General features: G+C 44.6%; 1 protein-coding gene across 3 annotated transcripts in view; it reads right to left on the bottom strand.

Annotated features, from left to right (window-relative positions):
* Nucleotides 1-18961, bottom strand: part of DOK5 (docking protein 5) — a 353468-nt gene that overhangs the window by 150548 nt on the left and 183959 nt on the right. The window contains exon 1 of one of the 3 annotated variants that reach the window (XM_059133200.1): nt 2065-2182. The exons of 1 other annotated variant lie outside the window; for it this stretch is intronic. Coding sequence is in view for 1 of the 2 variants with exons in the window: in XM_059133199.1 (XP_058989182.1) it covers nt 1378-1443 (66 nt within the window). In the remaining variant the exon portion in view is untranslated. Of the gene's footprint in view, nt 1-1377; nt 1993-2064; nt 2183-18961 lie in introns of those variants that run through there. One more of the 3 variants, XM_059133199.1, reaches the window with a different exon arrangement.

The raw sequence follows: 18961 nt of genomic DNA on the forward strand, positions 1-18961 counted from the left end.
TATATTCACAAGAGCATGGGACATAATTGCTGAAACATGGTAACCAGCAGGGGAAAAAAGCAAGCAAGCTTGCAAAGGGTCAAAACAAATCAGGCAAGAGTTTCTAATAATTACAGATGTTTCCTCTCATCCTCCCTCGCTGGTTAGCACTTTGAAATTTCTTTTCAATTTTCAGTAAAATTATCTAACGCATAGGAAAGTACCAAAACCAAGGCACAGAAAGGTGCTAATGACATGTATTTGCGGGGAAAGAGATTCCGTTTATCACTGTAATATACTCCCAGTGTGGCCACTGAACATCATTGGGGATATGATTTCAGACGTTACTAAAGTAAACTTTCTGCCCCCGCAATGCCAGCATCCAAACACACCCAACAAACAAACAAACAAACAAAACCAGCAACAATATTTGACACAAGAACAAAGGGAAATGAGATAGGTTGGAATCTGGGGAGAAAAAATCATTCCAGTATCGTCTCCGTCTCATCACTCAATCTCAAAGAGAAGCAAAATGAGTTCTCTCTGAAGTCCTATCAAGGCGGAGCAAAGAGAATGGAGCACAAGAGGAGTTTGAAGAGAGAAGCCATCCCTGTGCCAACCTCGGTCCCCAACAAGTACCCCCAGACCCATTCATTCTTTCTCGTGGTCCACATTTAGGGAGAGCCCGCTCTGCACCAGGTGTTAGGTTCCACCCCGAAGAATCTTCCAGTGGGCTTCCTGTGTGTATTACGGCCACAGAAATCCACCAGCCCGGATAAGGACCAGAGAAAACTCCGATTCGGGCAGCCACCCCGAGCTGGCCTGGCCCGAGGACCAGCCCACACCGCCGCGGCCCACACCTGGGACAGCGGCGGGTCATGGTCCAGGACCGGACGCCGGAAGAGCCCTTCGGCTGAGCAGCAAATCCTCCCTGGGGTCAGAGGGTCCCCGACCTTGCTCACGGCGAGAGCGCCTGCCCTCCTTCTCAGCCTCGCATGCATCCCCTGGAAAAGTTAAGTTGGCGGCGAGTGGGAAGAGGGGCACCGGGGGCATCCGGCAGGCTCAGCACCCGCAGCCGGCTTTCGGGGCTCCGACTCCCTTGGCTACCGAGAAATATTTATTTCCAGGCGCTGGGCTCCAGCGGCTCCCGAAGCCGAACACGCGGCCACCATCAGAAAGCCAAGTCATCCGAGAGATAAAGATAGACCCGTGACACACCGAGCCCCGGCCTGGCAGGGGCAGCCGCAGGCGACGTGGCTGTCGGCGGAGAAGCCGCCGCGCCCTCCGCCCGCCCGCGGCCGCGGACTCTGCCGCCGGCCTCCGGGGATGCGGGCGGAGGATGGAGACAATCGAACGCACCCGGAGAAGCGCAGGGGAGGGGAAAGGCTCGATACTTACCCCCAGGCGTCTGCTCCGGATCCGCACGTACCCTTGCTTCACTATGTCATTAAAATTGGAAGCCATCCTGGACGGCCGGGACCCCCCTCGCCCAGGCGCCCGCAGCCGAAGCGGCTCTGGGGCGGGTTCAGGGCCGGGGCCGGAGCGGACGTGGGGGGAGAAAGTTGACGCGGCGAAGCGGCTCCGGCGGCGGCTCGGCGCGGCTCTAGAAGGCGCGCATCACTTTGTCTGTCCCCCAAACCCCGAAAGTGGGCGGCCGGCTCGCAGCCACTTCGCGGGAGCGCGGGGCGCGCGGCGCGGCGGGGAGAGGCTGGGGCGCCGCCGTCAGCTGACTCATCCGCCGGCCTGCCGGGAGGAGGAGCGGCGGCTGCTCGGGGCTCCAGCCCTGCCTCTTCCAGGGGCCCGGGAGGAGGGGGGAGGGGAGGAGGAGGGGGGAGGGGAGGAGGAGGAGAAGGAGGTAGAGGGACGCGACGGAGGACCGCGGAGGGGTGGGGTGGGCCCCCCCCCCCCCGCCCAGGAGGAGGAGCCGCGCGGGTCCCAGCGCCGGGCCGCGGCCACCCGCGGGCAGACACCACTTGAGCGCGCCGCACCCCTCCCCTCCTCTCCCGCCCACCTGGCCCGACCCGCTTCCCCTTCCGATCCGCCCCCTCCTCCCGGACCCCGAGCGCGCCCGGCCCGCCCCCGCACCTCGCGGACAGCCTGCCGGGAGCACGCGCCCTCTCCTTTCGCTCCGGTGTTTGATTTTTGGAGGAGAGGAGATTCCACTGGATCACAGCCACCGCCCACCCCGCCTCTCGGCCCCACCGCTTTCCCGAGAAGGGCTGATTTTCTGTTGAGCGGGTGGCGGTGTTGCCATGGTTTGCCCTGACCTTGGCATAGGCGGGGAGGGATACTGCCCTACCTTAAGCTACAGAGCGAGCTTCCGCCGGTTTCCTTGGCTTCCTGGTGATATCATTTGCTACATTTTCCTTGTTTGAGCCTGTCTTTCCCGCCCGAATGTAAGTTTCCCAGGGGCTAACCCTTGGCCTCATTAATATGTGTACCCCCAAAGCCTCGTCCGGAGCAGGTGCTTGATAAAGTCTGGTGCCCAGGAAGGCTCTAAACCGCACGCACGGGTTAACTCACTTAAACTCCCCTGCACCCATGAGGTTCGTCCTCCCTTATGTAAATACCAGGCCCATATGTATGCCCCAGTAGCCTAGCAATGGAGCTCACCCTGAAAACCATTAAGCGGTGCTGCCTATAGAGTAAGATGAAGAGGGGAGACAGATTTTGGACTCACTGCCCCAACTGCATGCTGCCTATAGAGTAAGATGAAGAGGGGAGACAGATTTTGGACTCACTGCCCCAACTGCACGACCCTCCTGAAGCATGCTTGGGTTGATACCCACTGACATGTAAGGGGCACCAGGCTGCTAGATGGGGTCCTAATCCTGTTAAAGGAATAATGAAATAAGTACTATCACGTACATGTCATAATGAGATCCCTACTGTCGCACACATGGAAACTGAAGCTCCAGCAAATTGAGACTTGCTCCAGGTACCGCAGGACAGGGACAGAAGGAGGATGTGTGACACCAGCTTGGTCCTATAGCCCTTCTGAAAAGCAGAGGTCATGAGGGAGGTGGCTTGCTTCCTTCAAGGAAGATCTTTCTAATTTGCCCTAACTGCAAAGGCACAAAGACACCATCAGAAATAGTTCTTGTTCACAGAAGGGACCAAGCTGAGGTTGGATGACCCTACTCAGAGCTAGGGACAAGAAAGTTCCTTTACTGAGTGCTGACCACTTTGACCAGATGAGATTTGAAGACCTTTCAAGCTAAGCTTATGTAAATCTTTCCTTTCCGGCCAAGAACACTAGCTTTTAGTCACTTTGGTTTGGTAGGTGTCAGATAAGGAAGAGAATCACCCAAGAATGTGTCATAGGAGGCCTGAGAGTAAGTTGGGACAGTCAAAAGGCAAACATTCCGGGAGGAGAACTCTTTTTATTATCTAATAAATCATTTGCTCTGCCATGGTGCTGTCTGTCATTTGCTGTAAATGAAGTTTTAAGTTTCAATCTCTCACCAAAGAAGGACGAAATGATAAAATCATTCGGTGAGTTCTTTTTGAAGGCTTAGAGCTTAAAAAAAATACTGTCCATGGTTGCCACGCCATAGACGTGTTCATGGAAGGTATTTGTCCAACACATCTCTGTACACCAAATCAACCGTATCACAGAAACCAAGAATGAAGGAATGGAGGCATAAGGGCCTAGAGGTGAATGGCTCAAGAAAAAAGAAGTAATTACTGACAAAACCAGAAACTGAGAAATACATCTCATGATGATTAATGTTGAATATAATCCATATCCATAAATAATTAAGCCAGACATGAAGAAACTAGAATCAAACTAGAAAATATCAAACTGGTTGGGAAAAGACAGGTGATTTTTTTTTTTTTTAACTGCAGGAAGGAACCTAATATATGGTTTTATTGGTTTGTTTTTCATTAAATCAAACCCTTAAATGTCACACGATGGACAGTCACTTGTACTTGTCCAAATCGTGTAATACACAACCATGGCAGAAGAGGAAAAGAGGAATTCAGAGATATACAATGTAAGTTGTGCTGATAGACTTGCACAGTGCACAACTCACACCACTATATGCTGGCAAGTGGACATACAGTCACACACAATTCAGTTTCACTGGGGAGAAGGGTGACACACACGCACAAATCATTATTTGGGGCACCTGGGTGGCTCAGTTGGTGAACCCTCCTACTCTTGATTTCGGCTCACGTTGTAACCTCGGAGTCCTGAGATCAAGCCACGCATAGGGCTTCAAGCTCAGTGCAGAGTGTGCTCTTCTCCTCCCTTTGCCCCTCCCCCTGCTCTCTCTTTCTCAAAAACAAATAAATAAATACATAAATTAGTCATTTTAAAGCTCATTATTTCAATCCCTGTTTTTAACTCATTTCCAACCCTTCAAGCTTATTTGTTTGTTTGCTCAGCATTGAGACTCCCTTCTGCCAACAGTGGTACTCATACTCATTTTGAGTATACTTAATCCCCTGCTCTCCGTCTAAGCCGGGGGACTAAGAGTTGATTGCATTAAAATGAAGTAAGTGTGAGATCAGAATGAATTACATGCAGTAGCACTTTGCTCCTCTTCGGACATCTTGTCGATAAGGAACAAAACCTTGTCACATTGCAGAGCCAGGAATTAACCCACAGTTCCCCCCACTGCACCATTTTCAAAGTGGGAACCCACTCAAGCCTGAAATATGAATGACTCATGCCATCCCCTCTGTATCCCATTCAGCCAATTATTATCATTATTGTTATTATTGTAAGACTCTCCAGGACAGAAAATTACGTGCAGAAATCCAGAGGCTTCTGCACTTTTCCAGAATAGATGATGGGCTCCCATGCTTGGCCCAAGGAGGTGTTACTTTCACCAAGTGCCACAAAGTACCAAGGCAGAGGCTGAAATGGCACTCGTCCGATGTCTTTACCAAAAATAGCTTGAGCTTTGGCTCCGTCGCCTGCTGCGAGGCCAGAAACAGACAGCCTTTCCTCTGGCAAGGAGAGACCGTGCTAATGAAAATGATTTGGCTATCACCAAGGAGAGAGCTTGTTTGCTGGGCGGCCAGCTCCCTCTCCACCAGTCCTTACCCAGCCAAGGAAGGATGACTTGGAAGATGACACAGTAATCAGCTGAGAGAAAACCTGGAAGCAGGTCTGCTTCTGTCTTTCATTGATTCATTGCTTCTGTCCTGCCTTCAAAAAATACTGACCGAGCACCTGCTCTGGGTGGGGTCTGTCCACAATAAGATTACACACACACACACACACACACACACACAAGCTTGTCCCCATGCAGCCTGTAGTCCCAGTTGGAGAGAGAAAAAAACAAGCAGATAAACAGTTTAGATAACTATCGGTGACAGTTTAAGGAACAGAAGTGGTATGTTATTGTGGGGGAAGATAATAAACAGCCCTACTTTCAGTAAGAAGGAGTCAGGGAAGGCTTCTCTGAGGAGGTGACATTTAAGCTAAGATGCGAAAGATGGGAAGAATCTATGGACAACGTTGGGGAAGTGCCTTTCCAGCTAGAATGAAGAGCCCTTGAGAAAGCCAAAAATGCAGGAAAGTTCTATATAAAAGATTTATTTATTTACTTATTTGAGAGAGAGAGAGAGCGCACAGGGGGAGGGGCAGAGGCAGAGGAGAGAATCTCAAGCAGACTCCGTGCTGAACATGGAGCCTGACACAGGACTCGATCTCAGGAATGATCATGACCTGAGCCAAAACCAAGAGTCAGATGCTTGACTGACTGAGCCACCCAGGCGCCCCAGGAAAGTTGCATTTTTTAAAAATATTATTCTCTCTAATTAATAAAAAGTAGATTGGAAGTGGACTGGACACTGGACTGGAAGTGCTAAGACCAAATACAAAAATCTACTTCTAAAGACCTGTACCAAAAATCTTTAAGAAAAGAGAAATGAACCTTCCACTGAAAATATAAATTTATATCAGTTGATACAACTGTTTTGAAGCATAGTGATATCTATCAGAGATTTTAAAAAACTTTCATAATTGCTTATCCAGTTCTGGAAATGCATCCAAAGGCACAAAGATTTAGTTACAAGAATATCCACAGCAGCATTATTTATGATAATATGGAAAACTATCTTCATATTATCTACACGTATGTTAATATGTCTGCATCTAAACATATATTTTACATGGAAGCAGGTACACACATGTAAGCAAATTTCTGAAGGAACTGGAATCTACCTGGTATGATCTTTTCCCATTAAACTTTGCTTATTGAAAATTTGTTTCTCTAAACCTGAATGAAGTTTCCAGAAGGTCTCTGGCTTTTTTGGCAACTAGGAGGTCATAAAGAGTCATCTCAGTCTAATAGCCGTATAACACTGAATATCATTCGATTTAAGTTTTATCCCTTAACCCAGTTCAGGACTGGGAGGGTAGGGCTAGGAGATGGCTCCTTCACTGGTTTTCTGCTCTGCCCCCTCTTCTGTGCAATAACTATAGGCTTCCATGGAGCTCGGGGTAGGGGGGTGGTGTGGAAGGAAAGAAAAGTTTTGCTTGCTCCAAGTTTTGCCTTGGAGGTGATGCCCTCTGGGCAAAGACATAAAATGTTTGCTCTTTCTGTCAAGAAGCTTTTCTGAGTTCCTTAGAGATGCACCTGCTAAGAACTCTTATCTCCAATGCCCTTCTCGGACGGGCTGTGAACACCCCAGAGTCTCAAGCTCCAGGTCCATGTTGGGTTTTTGCCCTTGCAGTTGGTTCTCCTGGTGGATTTATTCTACGATGAGCCCTACCTGGTCAAAGGAAAAACTCTACTCAGTATCGTCCAGGCCCTTGAATGGTCAGTTCACTCCCAGGGCGGCCACTGCTCGTAGCTCTGCCTCAAGACAAGTCAACCAGCTGACCCCAGGCCTCCATGTTTAGAATATTAAGGATTGGGTCTACCACCAGTCCTTGTGTCCTCTATGCTTCTAGAGACTTATGTCTAGTGATCAAGAGTGATCCACTTGAAAATCACTCCCCTGCTATAGAGTAAGGGGACAGATCTTCCCTCCTTGTCTCATGGGAAGAAGAAAACCAACTCTCTGCCAAAGAACCTTCCTTCTTTAAATTCTTGAATCGCAGTGGCTTATTTAGCTGGGGGTGCATGGTCAACGAATGCAGACAAAATGGTTTGCTGCTGTTCTTTTTGCAATTTCTGCACAGAGGGTGTAATACTTGGCTTCAGAAACTTTTCTAATGTTCCCCCTATCTCCCCCCCCCCACTGGGCTTTTGAGGCTTCTGCTGAAACCCAGTCAACAGGAAGAGTCAACATTTACCATTCTCTTACAAAGCCATACCACAGCCATTAGAATGCACATAAAGGATATTCCCTCTCATTCATTCATCCAGCAAGTATCATCTGAGCCAGGCTCCCTAGGCGCTGAGGAGCCAGTGAAGCAGACAGGAAAGGACCAGACTGAGCTTGAGGGGGTGGCGAGCCATCAGGAGCACAGACATTTAAAAAAATACTCAAATATGTACCAAATTACGCACAGAGGCAAGTTACATGATGCTGTTTGAGGAAGGACAAAGAGACAGGACCTGACCCCTTTGGGAGATGGGGGGTGGAGAAATTAGAAGCTGGGATAGGAAGGAGAAGGTGCTCTGCTCTGAGGGATGGCAGACAGGATGGTGGGGAGAAGGACAACAGGGGTCATGTGTCCCAGACAGAAGACCATCTGGAACATCTAGCCCAGAAGGTCGGAGTGACTGGATTTGGAGAATGAAAAGTGGGTATTGGGGAATGAGTCCTGGAAGATAACAGGGTTTCTCAGTGTATTGTAGATGATCTACGAAGGAGGGCCTGGTTTCTAAAAAATGGGTTAAAAAAAAAACAAACAAAAAAACTAAGGTCGAATATATCTGCACTAAAATAGTAGTGGTAGTTATTTGTTGTGGGAGCATTGGAGATGTCAACTTTCTCTTGTGTGCCTTTTATTTTTTTTTTTAAATAAATAAATCCTAAATACAACTTCTAAAAGTAGGATGACTATTCCCGCACGGGTGGACCTCATGTCTTGAGTTTTATAACCAAGGACACAAAAGCAAAACTAACCTTCTAGTGAACTTGATTTAGAATACCAAAAAAAAAGGAGTCTTGTGATCGTTAGGCTCTCCCAGATATTCGAGTTTCTTTTCTGAGGAGAAGAGCCCTCCCCGCTGTAGGTCAGTGCAGAGCTAATCCAGGAAGATCTAGGCCAACGCATGAAAGAAGACCAAGAGAAGGAAGTAGATGACAAAGACACTTGGCATTCACAGAGCCCCTTTTCAAAATGAAGCATGTATCCAGGGTTGTGGCAAGAAGATCAGAAGGTCAATAGTCCAGAGGTCTTCGCGGGGCTGTTTCCCTAGTTCCCCGAGAGACTCACAACATGATCTGGAGAACAGAGATAAAGGGACCGGCCTCGTTGATGCGGTCCGTTGAAGTCCCCGGATAAAACGTGTGCAGAGGGCAATGTCTTATGTTCAAAATGCTTTGCCAGTGTTAATTAATCCTCACAGCACTCATGAGCCCTGTCATATTATCCGCATTTCGCAGCCGAGGGACCCGAAGCAGAAAGCCTGAATGACGCGACCAAAGACACAGAAGCAGCCTGCGTCAGAATGGGGCTCGGCCGGTGACAGCGGTGGCGTCCAAACAGGCAACATTTTCACCTCACTCATAAAATACAATTCAGTGAATTTTGTCTGGGATGGTTTTATTTTGAAAACATACTTCCTAGGTCGATGAATTGTAAGGCAAGGAAAAAAAAAAAAAAAAGACAGCAACATGGACCAAAAAATATGACAGACAGCTCCACTGGTAAGTTTAAGGACGCCTTTCTTCAGCTGGTGACTGTATTAGCTGCACGCATCAATTCTACTTCTATCTCAATGGCCAGAGCTGAGTCACAGGCCCTTGGCTTTACAAGAAGATGGACAAGCGGGAAAATGGAGGTTGTACTCTGGGAAGCCATGAGCCAGGCTCAGTGCCGGAGTGTCCAGCAAGGGCAGAGGGCTGCTGGCTTGAAGACTGGATCAGAGAAAAAAGCCGGAGTGCACAGAGTGACCCACAAGGAAATGGCTGGGGGTCCCCAGTCATCCCAACATCCTAGCATCTTAACGTGGCTAAACACAGATGCACAGTCTCCTTGACATCTTCCCCCGCTAGTATTTCCTATTTTGTCCATTAGCATGTTTTTAGCTGAAAATAGCCAAAAGTTCAGCCACCGGAATCTCAGACCAAAGGCATTTACTGCTGTAGTTGACAAAAAATCTCAGAGGCCCTTCGTTTCAAAGTGGACCACCACCTTGTATGTCCTAGTAAGGAAGAAAAGTTGCTGCCGGCCTAGCCGTTCAGATCAACAACCAACCACAACGGGTTCGTAATGGCTTGTTACAGACGTGTAATCGACAGACAGCAGACCACGGTATGTGAAATGTAAAATTTCCTGACATACATGTTCTGACATACGTGTACACTGGCAAAGTCATGCCCATAATCGAGGCAATAAATGTATCTTCCATCCCCCAAAGTATTTTCATGTCCCTTCTGTCTCATATCACCATGCTGTGGTATGAGACAGAAGACATGCTCTGGGGGTAATCATTCTGCCATATATAAATGTATCCAATCAACACTTGTACACCTTAAACTTACTCAACATAATGTGTCAATTATATTTCAATATAGATCGGGAGGATAAAATCACATTTTTCTACACCTATTGTCCTACAATTTACCTTTCCCCTCCTCATTTCACGGAGACCTGCACAGTTGATCCATGCAGATCTAAGTCATTAACCTGCTGAATCACAAATGTGATCATTTGACCATAATACGTTTTATTTCTCCTTTCTCTACTGATGGACGTCTAAATTATTTCCATTTTATCCCATTACCAGCAATAGGCATGAAACTGTTATGCCTAAAACATGAAAGGAGATGACCACCATAATAAAATCCTTCTTAAAAAAATCTACAATCACTGACAGTCCTTGACAATATCAAAATTCTTAAACACTAGAGCTGCTTGTGGGCTCTCTTTATGAATTCAAACACTCAACAGACCTTCTAAGGAACAAGTGCAATAAAAAGTCTGTTTCGCAGAAGCTCTGCAGGGAGAACAACAAACTGAACTAATATATTTTAAATATTTCTTTGATTTCCCTTGTAAGCTTCAAACTCCTAACTCTTACATCAGTCCATTTAAATCACTGCAAACATAAAACATAAAACTGATAGCGGCAGGGACACCCAGGACATTGCTTTCGCAGTTTAGCTCAAAGAAGGACTGCACCTGGCCTTCCTCTTGAAGCGACTTCAGGAAGATCACGTTCAGCGCGCACAGAGACTACAAGCCACACCCCTCCTTGTCCGGCAAGGTCAAACATGCCCATGGGTGGGTCCTCCTGCACCTCCCTGATGTCAGCTACCTCTTGCCCTGCAGGTTCCCCTCTCATCCATAAAGACCTTTCCGTTCCCGAGATATAACATGCTCCCACCTCCACGTCTTAACCTTTCCTTGTTCCTCTCTTCACAAACTCTCCCTTCAGATTTTCACAGGACTGATTCCTTCTTGTTATTATGCCGCAGCTTATGTCACCTCCTCTGAGAAGCCTCTCGTGATCTCTGAATCCCAGTTCACACGCTCCTTCTAACCAAGTCACCCGCCCTCATAAAACCATTTTATTTTTTCAAAATGCGTATGACAAATTGACATTCCCTTGTTGAACGATACGTTACCATGTCTCCCGTCTGTTCCCCACCTTCTACGAAACTGAGCAGGAGGAACCTTTCTGACTTGTCCACGATGAGCCTCAGTGCCTCAGGCAAGGCGGGCATCGATGAATGAATGAACGAACGAGGGAATGAGTGAATGAAATTGAAGCAACACAAACAGTGTCTGCAGGCTGTTATTTATCATTTCATGGGATATCATTACCCGAGATACTGAACAAATGGTAGGAACCTCAGACAATGTCTGCCGTGCCTTCACTGCATCTCTTCCTCTGGTGGGAGCCATCTGGAGGTCAACACCATATTGCCTTCAATGAAGGCAGTTAAACATCAGTGGGTAGGACCCAAGATACTCCTGTTCGTAGAGACATTGTACACTTGATAAAGAAGTCTAAGCAAACAAACAGAAACAACCAGCAACTCTGGCCGTTAGAGTCAAAAAGAGTCGGTTTGAAGTCCCACCCCAGTGTTCCCCGAGCCGGACCCTTTCATCACCCAGGAGATAACTGGTCTGCAGACATCTGGGTTGTCGTAACCATGGGGAGAGAGGAGCTACTTGCTTCCAGTGGGCAGAGGCCAGGGAGGCCGTTGAACATCTTACAATGCACAGAACAGCCCCACGCCGGAGAATCACCCAGCCCCAAGTGCCAATACCACCGCTGTTGGGAAACCCTGCTCTAAACAAATGACTTACTCTCCCTTCTATTTCATTTCCTCATCTTCAAATTGGGGATAAATAATACCAACCATCTAGGATTACTGTGGGGATGGTTAAGCTTGTGTTGAAGGCTCTGTGTCTGGAGCGTGAGAAGTCAACAAATAAACATTATGTTCACTATGACGTCACATGTTACATTGTCTATCACTTCTCCTTATTAGTTACCGAGGCATGTGGCTCCTTCTAGGTCTGGGTTTTCCTTCTTCTCTTTGATTCTCACTCAGTCCCTAACAGAGGGCCTGGCCCTGAGCTGATGCTTACTTAATGTGGTCCTGATAAATTAAATATTGAATTGCCTAAAACATCTTAAATTTTGCTCATATTATACTTTGTCCCTTTCTCTCAAAATCCATTTGGTCACTGTAACCAACCCCTATATGATTAAATATTTAATCAAAATTCAATATAAATATTTATCAGATATTTATTTGATATGTGCATATCAAATAAATATTTAATCAAAATCAAAATATTTAATCTCAAAATTCATTTGGTCACTCTAATCTGTCCTATATGATTAAATATTTTAGTTTTTTCTTATGAAGCATCTTGCTGGCTGGCTTCTTAAGTCAAAGATTAAATTACAAGACATGGAAATAATGATCTAGACTCTTACCTGTCTTTATTTGGCATATAAACAGAGTGGGTTGAGCGCACTGGCCTTCTTGCTATTTTTCAACAAGACACGCAGATATCTGTCTCAGAGCCTTTGCACTTCTTCTGGCTAGAATGCTCTTCTCTCTGGATATCAACATGAGATCTTAAACTTCCTTCTCTGGTGAAAGTGGGGTCGAACATTACTGTATTTTTGTTAGTGTATTCTAGCTAACGACTTTTTGTCAGTTATTAAGTGTTATAAAAACCTACTGGCCTACATGCAGAAAAGTGAAATTGGACAATTTCCTTACACCACACACGAAAATAGACTCAAAATAGATGAAGGACCTCAATGTGAGAAAGGAATCCATCAAAATCCTTGAGGAGAACACAGGCAGCAACCACTTCAACCTCAGCCACAGCAACGTCTTCTTAGAAACATTACCAAAGGCAAGGAAAGCAAGGGAAAAAATGAACTATTGGGATTTCATCAAGATCAAAAGCTTTTGCACAGCAAAGGAAACAGTTAACAAAACCAAAAGACAACTGACAGAATGGGAGAAGATATTTGCAAACGACATATCAGATAAAAGGCTAGTGTCCAAAATCTATAAAGAACTTAGCAAACTCAACACCCAAAGAACAAATAATCCAATCAAGAAATGGGCAGAAGACATGAACCGACATTTCTGCAAAGAAGACATCCAGATGGCCAACAGACACATGAAAAAATGCTCCACATCACTTGGCATCAGGAAAATACAAATCAAAACCACAATGAGATACCACCTCACACCAGTCAGAATGGCTAAAATTAACAAGTCAGGAAATGACAAATGCTGGTGAGGATGCAGAGAAAGGGGAACCTTCCTACACTGTTGGTGGGAATGCAAGCTGGTGCAACCACTCTGGAAAATAGCAAAGAGGTTCCTCAAAAAGTTGAAAATAGAACAACCCTATGACCCAGCATTGCACTACTGGGTATTTACCCTAAAGATAAACGTAGTGATCCGAAGGGGCACGTGCACCTGAATGTTTATAGCAGCAATGTCTACAATAGCCAAACTATGGAAAGAACCTAGATGTCCATCAACAGATGAGTGGATAAAGAAGAGGTGGTATATATACACAATGGAATACTATGCAACCATCAAAAGAAATGAAATCTTGCCATTTGCGACGACGTGGATGGAACTAGAGGGTATCATGCTTAGTGAAATAAGTCAATTGGAGAAAGACAACTATCATATGATCTCCATGATATGAGAAAGTGGAGATGCAACATGGGGGGTTAGGGGGGTAGGAGAGGAATAAATGAAACAAGATGGGATCGGGAGGGAGACAAACCATAAGTGACTCTTAATCTCACAAAACAAACTGAGGGTTGCTGGGGGGGAGGGGGGAGGGAGAGAGGGGTAGGGTTATGGACATTGGGGAGGGTATGTGCTATGGTGAGTGCTGTGAAGTGTGTAAACCTGGCAATTCACAGACCTGTACCCCTAGGGATAAAAATACATTATATGTCCATAAAAATAAATAAATAAATAAATAAATAAATAAATAAATAAATAAACCTCCTGGCCTGACATCTTTTCTTTTTCTTTACGGTGCCTTTTAATGAACGGAAGTTTTAATTTTAAAAAACATTTTAAGTTTATTGATTATAATTTATATTTACTTTTTAATACATTTTAGTATTTTAGAAGAAAAATAACTTTCTTGAGAACAAATTATTTTGCTTGTAAAATCTTAAACATTTACTTTAATTTGAATTTCAAATGAAAATATGTTCAAATTGTATAGTTTATTTTTTATTTATTTTATTTTATTTATTTTTTTGTTAACATATAATGTATTATTTGTTTCAGGGGCATGGGTCCTTGATTCACCAGTCTCACACAAGTCATTTTAATTTTTAATGGAGTCAAACTTCTTGATCATTTCTGTCATAGTCACTTTGGTGTCTTTTTAGATAAATCTTTCAGGATTCTAATGTCACAAAATATTTTACAATATGTTTTCCAGCAGCTTGAAAGTTTTGCTTTTCACTTTTAAGTCTTTAATTCATTGTGAATGACTGTGTCATGGAAGACTGGAATTCAATTCGTTTATTTCCACGTGAAACCACCGACGATGTTCCTCTTTCCACATCAATCTGTGGGGTCTCACCTGTCATAGATCCAGTTCCCGCATGTGGTCAGCTTTTGGATCCTTGATTATATCTTTGTCCCAATGTCCACTCCCTTGTGATCATGGCTGCATATGAATGTTCTTTCCTCATCTAAGAGTGCTCCTTCTTTTGGGGGGCTTTTTGTTTAGTTGCTTTTTGTTTTTGTTTTTGTCCAGGATCCTCTCCTTTTGCTATGCCTTAAATGCTGGTGTTCTTGGGGCGCCTGGGTGGCTCAGCGGTTAAACCTCTGCGTTCAGCTCAGGTCATGATCTCAGCGTCCTGCGATCGAGCCCCTCATCCTCACATCCTCACATGGGGCTCTCTGCTCAGCGGGGAGCCTGCTTCCTCTTCTCTCTCTGCCTGCCTCTCTGCCTGCTTGTGATCTCTCTCTGTCAAATAAATAAAAATAAAATCTTAAAAAAAAAAAAAAGATTAAATGCTGGTGCTCTTTGGGAGTCCGTAGACTTCTCTCTTATTTCTCATTCTACACAAATTCTTTAGGCTCTTCTTGCCATATGCTTCCCAAATACATGTCCGAACTGCGACCTTGCTCCCAGGTTATACCCAGAGGTATAAGAACAGCGGCGTACAGGCTGAGTCAGAACAGAAGTGCACCAAGCACAAGCCTGGAGCTTGCGACGCCTCCGTTCACCAAACCCCCCGACAACCCAGTGTGGCAGTGACTGCTGTCACCATCCAGCCACCCGTGAGAGAGCGGTGGTGCACAGGTTAAGAGACAGGCTCAAGGTCTCAGTGCTGGTGAGTGGGGGAAGGCAGGCAGGGCACACCGGGGACAGAGCAGGACACACGCTCAGCCAGTCTGTCCCAGAGTTTACTGGGGAGTTCTAGCTGGATGTCCCCAGCACTGGTCAAACTCAGAGTGTCCCAGTATGAGCTGTTGTTAGTGGGAATTCTTCAGTGTCCCGGGAGGAACTGAGTGCATGCATTCACTCACTCACACACAGGACACTTGTAGGAAAAAAAAAAAAAAAATTATCTACGTGTTTTCTTTTAATTTAATTCTGTTAATACTCAATGTTTTGAAACTCACAAATTTAAAAAACCTACTTGCTAAAAAAAAATGGGTGAAGGGTACAGGGGACCTCTCTGTACTATCTTTGCAACTTCCTGTGAGTCCTTTAAGTATTTCAAAATAACAGTGAAAGAAAAATCTAGTTTTTCCTTTTAACTTGAACTGAAAAGCTTAATATTGTGGGGAAACCTGGGTGGTTCAGTCAGTTAAGCGTCTGCCTTTGGCTCAAGTCATGATCCCGGCGTCCTGGGATCAAGTCCTGCATCAGGCTCCCTGCTCAGTGGGAAGCCTGCTTCTCCCTCTCCTTCTGCTGCTCCCCCTGCTTGTGTTCTCTTTCTCTCTTTGTCAAATAAACAAAATCTTTTGAAAATTAATATTGTGTTTCCTAGTTTCACAGAATTTGATTTTCACTTCTGAAGAGTCTTTGATGATGTTTTATTTATTTATTTATTTATTTATTTTGAGAGAGAGAGTTTTTTCCTGTGGAGTTATAAAACTTCCAATTGAATAGACCAACATCTTTCAAATTCTTTAAGTAAATTTTTAAAAACTAAATATGTGGCAAAATGTGGTTCTGCAAGCTAGTACAGCCAATCTGGAAAACAGTATGGAAGTTCCTCAAGAAGTTAAAAATAGAGCTACCCTATGACCCAGCAATTGCACTACTGAGTATTTACCCCAAAGATACAAATGTAGTGATCTGAAGCGTCACTTGCACCCCAATATTCACAGCAGCAATGTCCACAGTTGCCAAACTGTGGAAAGAGCCCAGATGTCCATCAACAGACAAATGGATAAAGATGATGTGGTTTATATGTCCAATGGACTATTACTCAGCCATCAGAAAGGATGAATACCCAACTTTTGCATCAACATGGATGGGACTGGAGGAGATTATGCGGAGTGAGATAAGTCAAATGGAGAAAGACAATTATACGGTCTCACTCCTGTATGGAATATACGTAAGAGAACAGAGGATTTGTAGGGAAGGGAGGGAAAAGAGAACAGGAAGTCATCAGAGAAGGAGAAAAAACCAAGAGAGACTTTTAACTGTAGGAAACAAACTTGGGGGTTGCTGGAGGGCAGGTGAGTGGGGAGAAGTAACGGAGGACGGGCATTAAGGAGCGCACATGATGTGATGCGCTCTGGGTATTACACAAAACTGATATAATTATTAAACACTACATCTGAAACTAAAGAAGTCAGAAATTGGCTAGTTGAATTTAAATAAAAATAAAATAAGTAATGTGGTTTTGATTCCGCTGAACCCCTCTATACGCACCTGTCCATCTTCCTGGCTCCCGGGGGGCACGGAACAGAGGAAGGTGTGTCTGCTCAGCGTACACAGGCTGGGATCCCTGTCCTGCTGAGAGTCTGGCTAAGCCCCAAGCCGCTATCCTTACGCTCAGGTCAGTTTGGGGCTTGCCTAATCTGATGCTGGAGTTTCCTAAAGCCTGGGACACCGACTGATACGTCTCAGTAATACTTTCATTCATCATGAGCTCCACCTTAGAGGTGCTCTGTCGTGGACCACAGAAAATACGAAACGTTGGCCTGCCAGGTCACATGGGCTGCCACCTTACATTCCAGCTACATTCCAGATCCTAACTCGGTCTACTCCCAGAAATGTGGACCCCCACTCTGCTTGCACTCTTGAATGGAATCTGCATTTCTAGCTGGGTCTGAATACCGGTAGGCTTGTCAGGAATCATGAATTTTTTTTTTTTTAAACTATCCATTTATTTATTTAAGAGAGAGAGAGAACTCAAGCGGGAAGAAGGGCAGAGGGAGAGAAAGAGAAGCAGACTCCCCGCTGAGCAGGGAGCCCAAGGCAGTCTTGATCTCAGGACTCTGAACTCATACCTGAGCCAAAGGCAGATGCTTAACTGACTGAGCCACCCAGGCGCCCCAGGAATCCTGAATTCTTTGTACGTGAATTCTCTCCTTGGACCACACAACTCAGTGATACTCAAAATGGTTTCACTTTACGATTTGCTTTCTCACACCTGACTACAGAGGCCGTTCTCCTGACCCCCTGGCGGTCTTTCATCTTCCCTCCACCGCTGTGACCCCTTCCCACACCCCTCCCAACTCACTCTCTTAATACCTGTGCTAACCCCAAACTCCACACACTTCCTAATTCCTCTTTCTCCTATGTTCTATCCGCAAAAGTTCCTAATTTATATATTTCCATGCCCTTTCACTTGGCACATAAAGATCCATGATTGCATTTTTTTTGTTGAGTTTTGTAACACCAACATGAAATGAGCTTCCTTCACATCAGTAAATTGTGCCTTGAAATCTAATGTCTTAGATGAATATAATACACCCTCTCAATGTTCTTGTGATGGTCTGAGACATCACTGTCCATCCTTTATTTTTCATCTATAGGTGTGATGTTAAAATATGGCCATATTCAGTTAGTATATAACGGAATGCATTTTTTCACTAGATAATGTATTTCATTTTTATTTTTTAAAAATATTTTATTTATTTATTTGACAGACAGAGATCACAAGTAGGCAGAGAGGCAGGCAGAGAGAGCGGGGGAAGCAGACTCCCTGCTGAGCACAGATCCCGATGCCGGGGCTCGATTCCAGGACCTGAGCCGAAGGCAGAGGCTTTAACCAAGGCACCCCTCATTTTCATTTTTAACATTCACTGGTAAGTTATCTCTTCCTCCTGCCTGCTTAATTTTTGTTTTCTGATTTTCTACTCCTTTTACATTTCATTTTCCCCCATTTATATACAAGCTGTATTTTCTTTTTAATTTTTAATAATGCTGATATTAAAAAATGCTGTCGACAACAGCTCTTCTGTACATCAACCTACTTTACTCTCTACATTACCATGACTTTATTATGCCAGGAAATTCTTGCCCAGAAAAATGGAGTTGCAAATAACTTTATTGTTTGTTTGAGGAATCTGCTGAAAATCCATTTATCGAAACAATAGACTACTATTCCCCTTGTTCCCTTCAGGACGAGGAACAATAGTTTCTTCTTCCTACGGAACAATAGATTGCTCAAGTGGCTTCCTCAACTTACTGTTTGTTCTGGAACGACTCACTTCAAGATGTTCACCTTTCCGCATCCATCATTCCTCAACGACATCACAAACTTTGCCAAATCCCAGTGAGGTCCCTGCACTGAAAGATCCGCTGAAATCAGACCACAACAACCTCACCGACGTCCGCTTTTGACTTTCCCCTCTAGAGATGCTGCAGAGACTCTGCTGTCTCTTACTGCAATAAACAATAAACTTGGCTTTGCTTGATCTCTTTGGGGAGTCAGCAGTCAACACTATCCTCTTTTTAATCCCCTCTGGCTGTTAATTTTACAATTCTGCATTTAATCTATTAGTTTATTAACATTAATATCTATTAATATTAAAAATATTAATATTAATATCTATTAATCATTTAATCTATTTTCAAAAGTCTAACTTCTTGTACAAGTTTAAAAATTAATCTATTTTTATTTCCCCTAGAGCCCCCACTTTCTGGCTTTTGTTATTATGATATACGATACAAGATTATAATGATAAAGATAGTGATGAGTTTACAACATCCTTGCTCTTTGAATAATCACTTTTGACCTTTGTATCAGCTTTTATAAGCATATAAACATCTATGGTGGAAAATTTAGCACATTGTTTTATACCATTCCATCCTACCTCTTCTAGTATCTATGAGTATGTATTTACATAACCTGAGATTTTCAATTCATAGATCTATTATTCATTTCTTCTGCACCTTGTCAAT

The sequence above is a fragment of the Mustela lutreola genome, chromosome 9, assembly GCF_030435805.1.
Source record: "Mustela lutreola isolate mMusLut2 chromosome 9, mMusLut2.pri, whole genome shotgun sequence".
NCBI lineage: Eukaryota > Metazoa > Chordata > Mammalia > Carnivora > Mustelidae > Mustela > Mustela lutreola.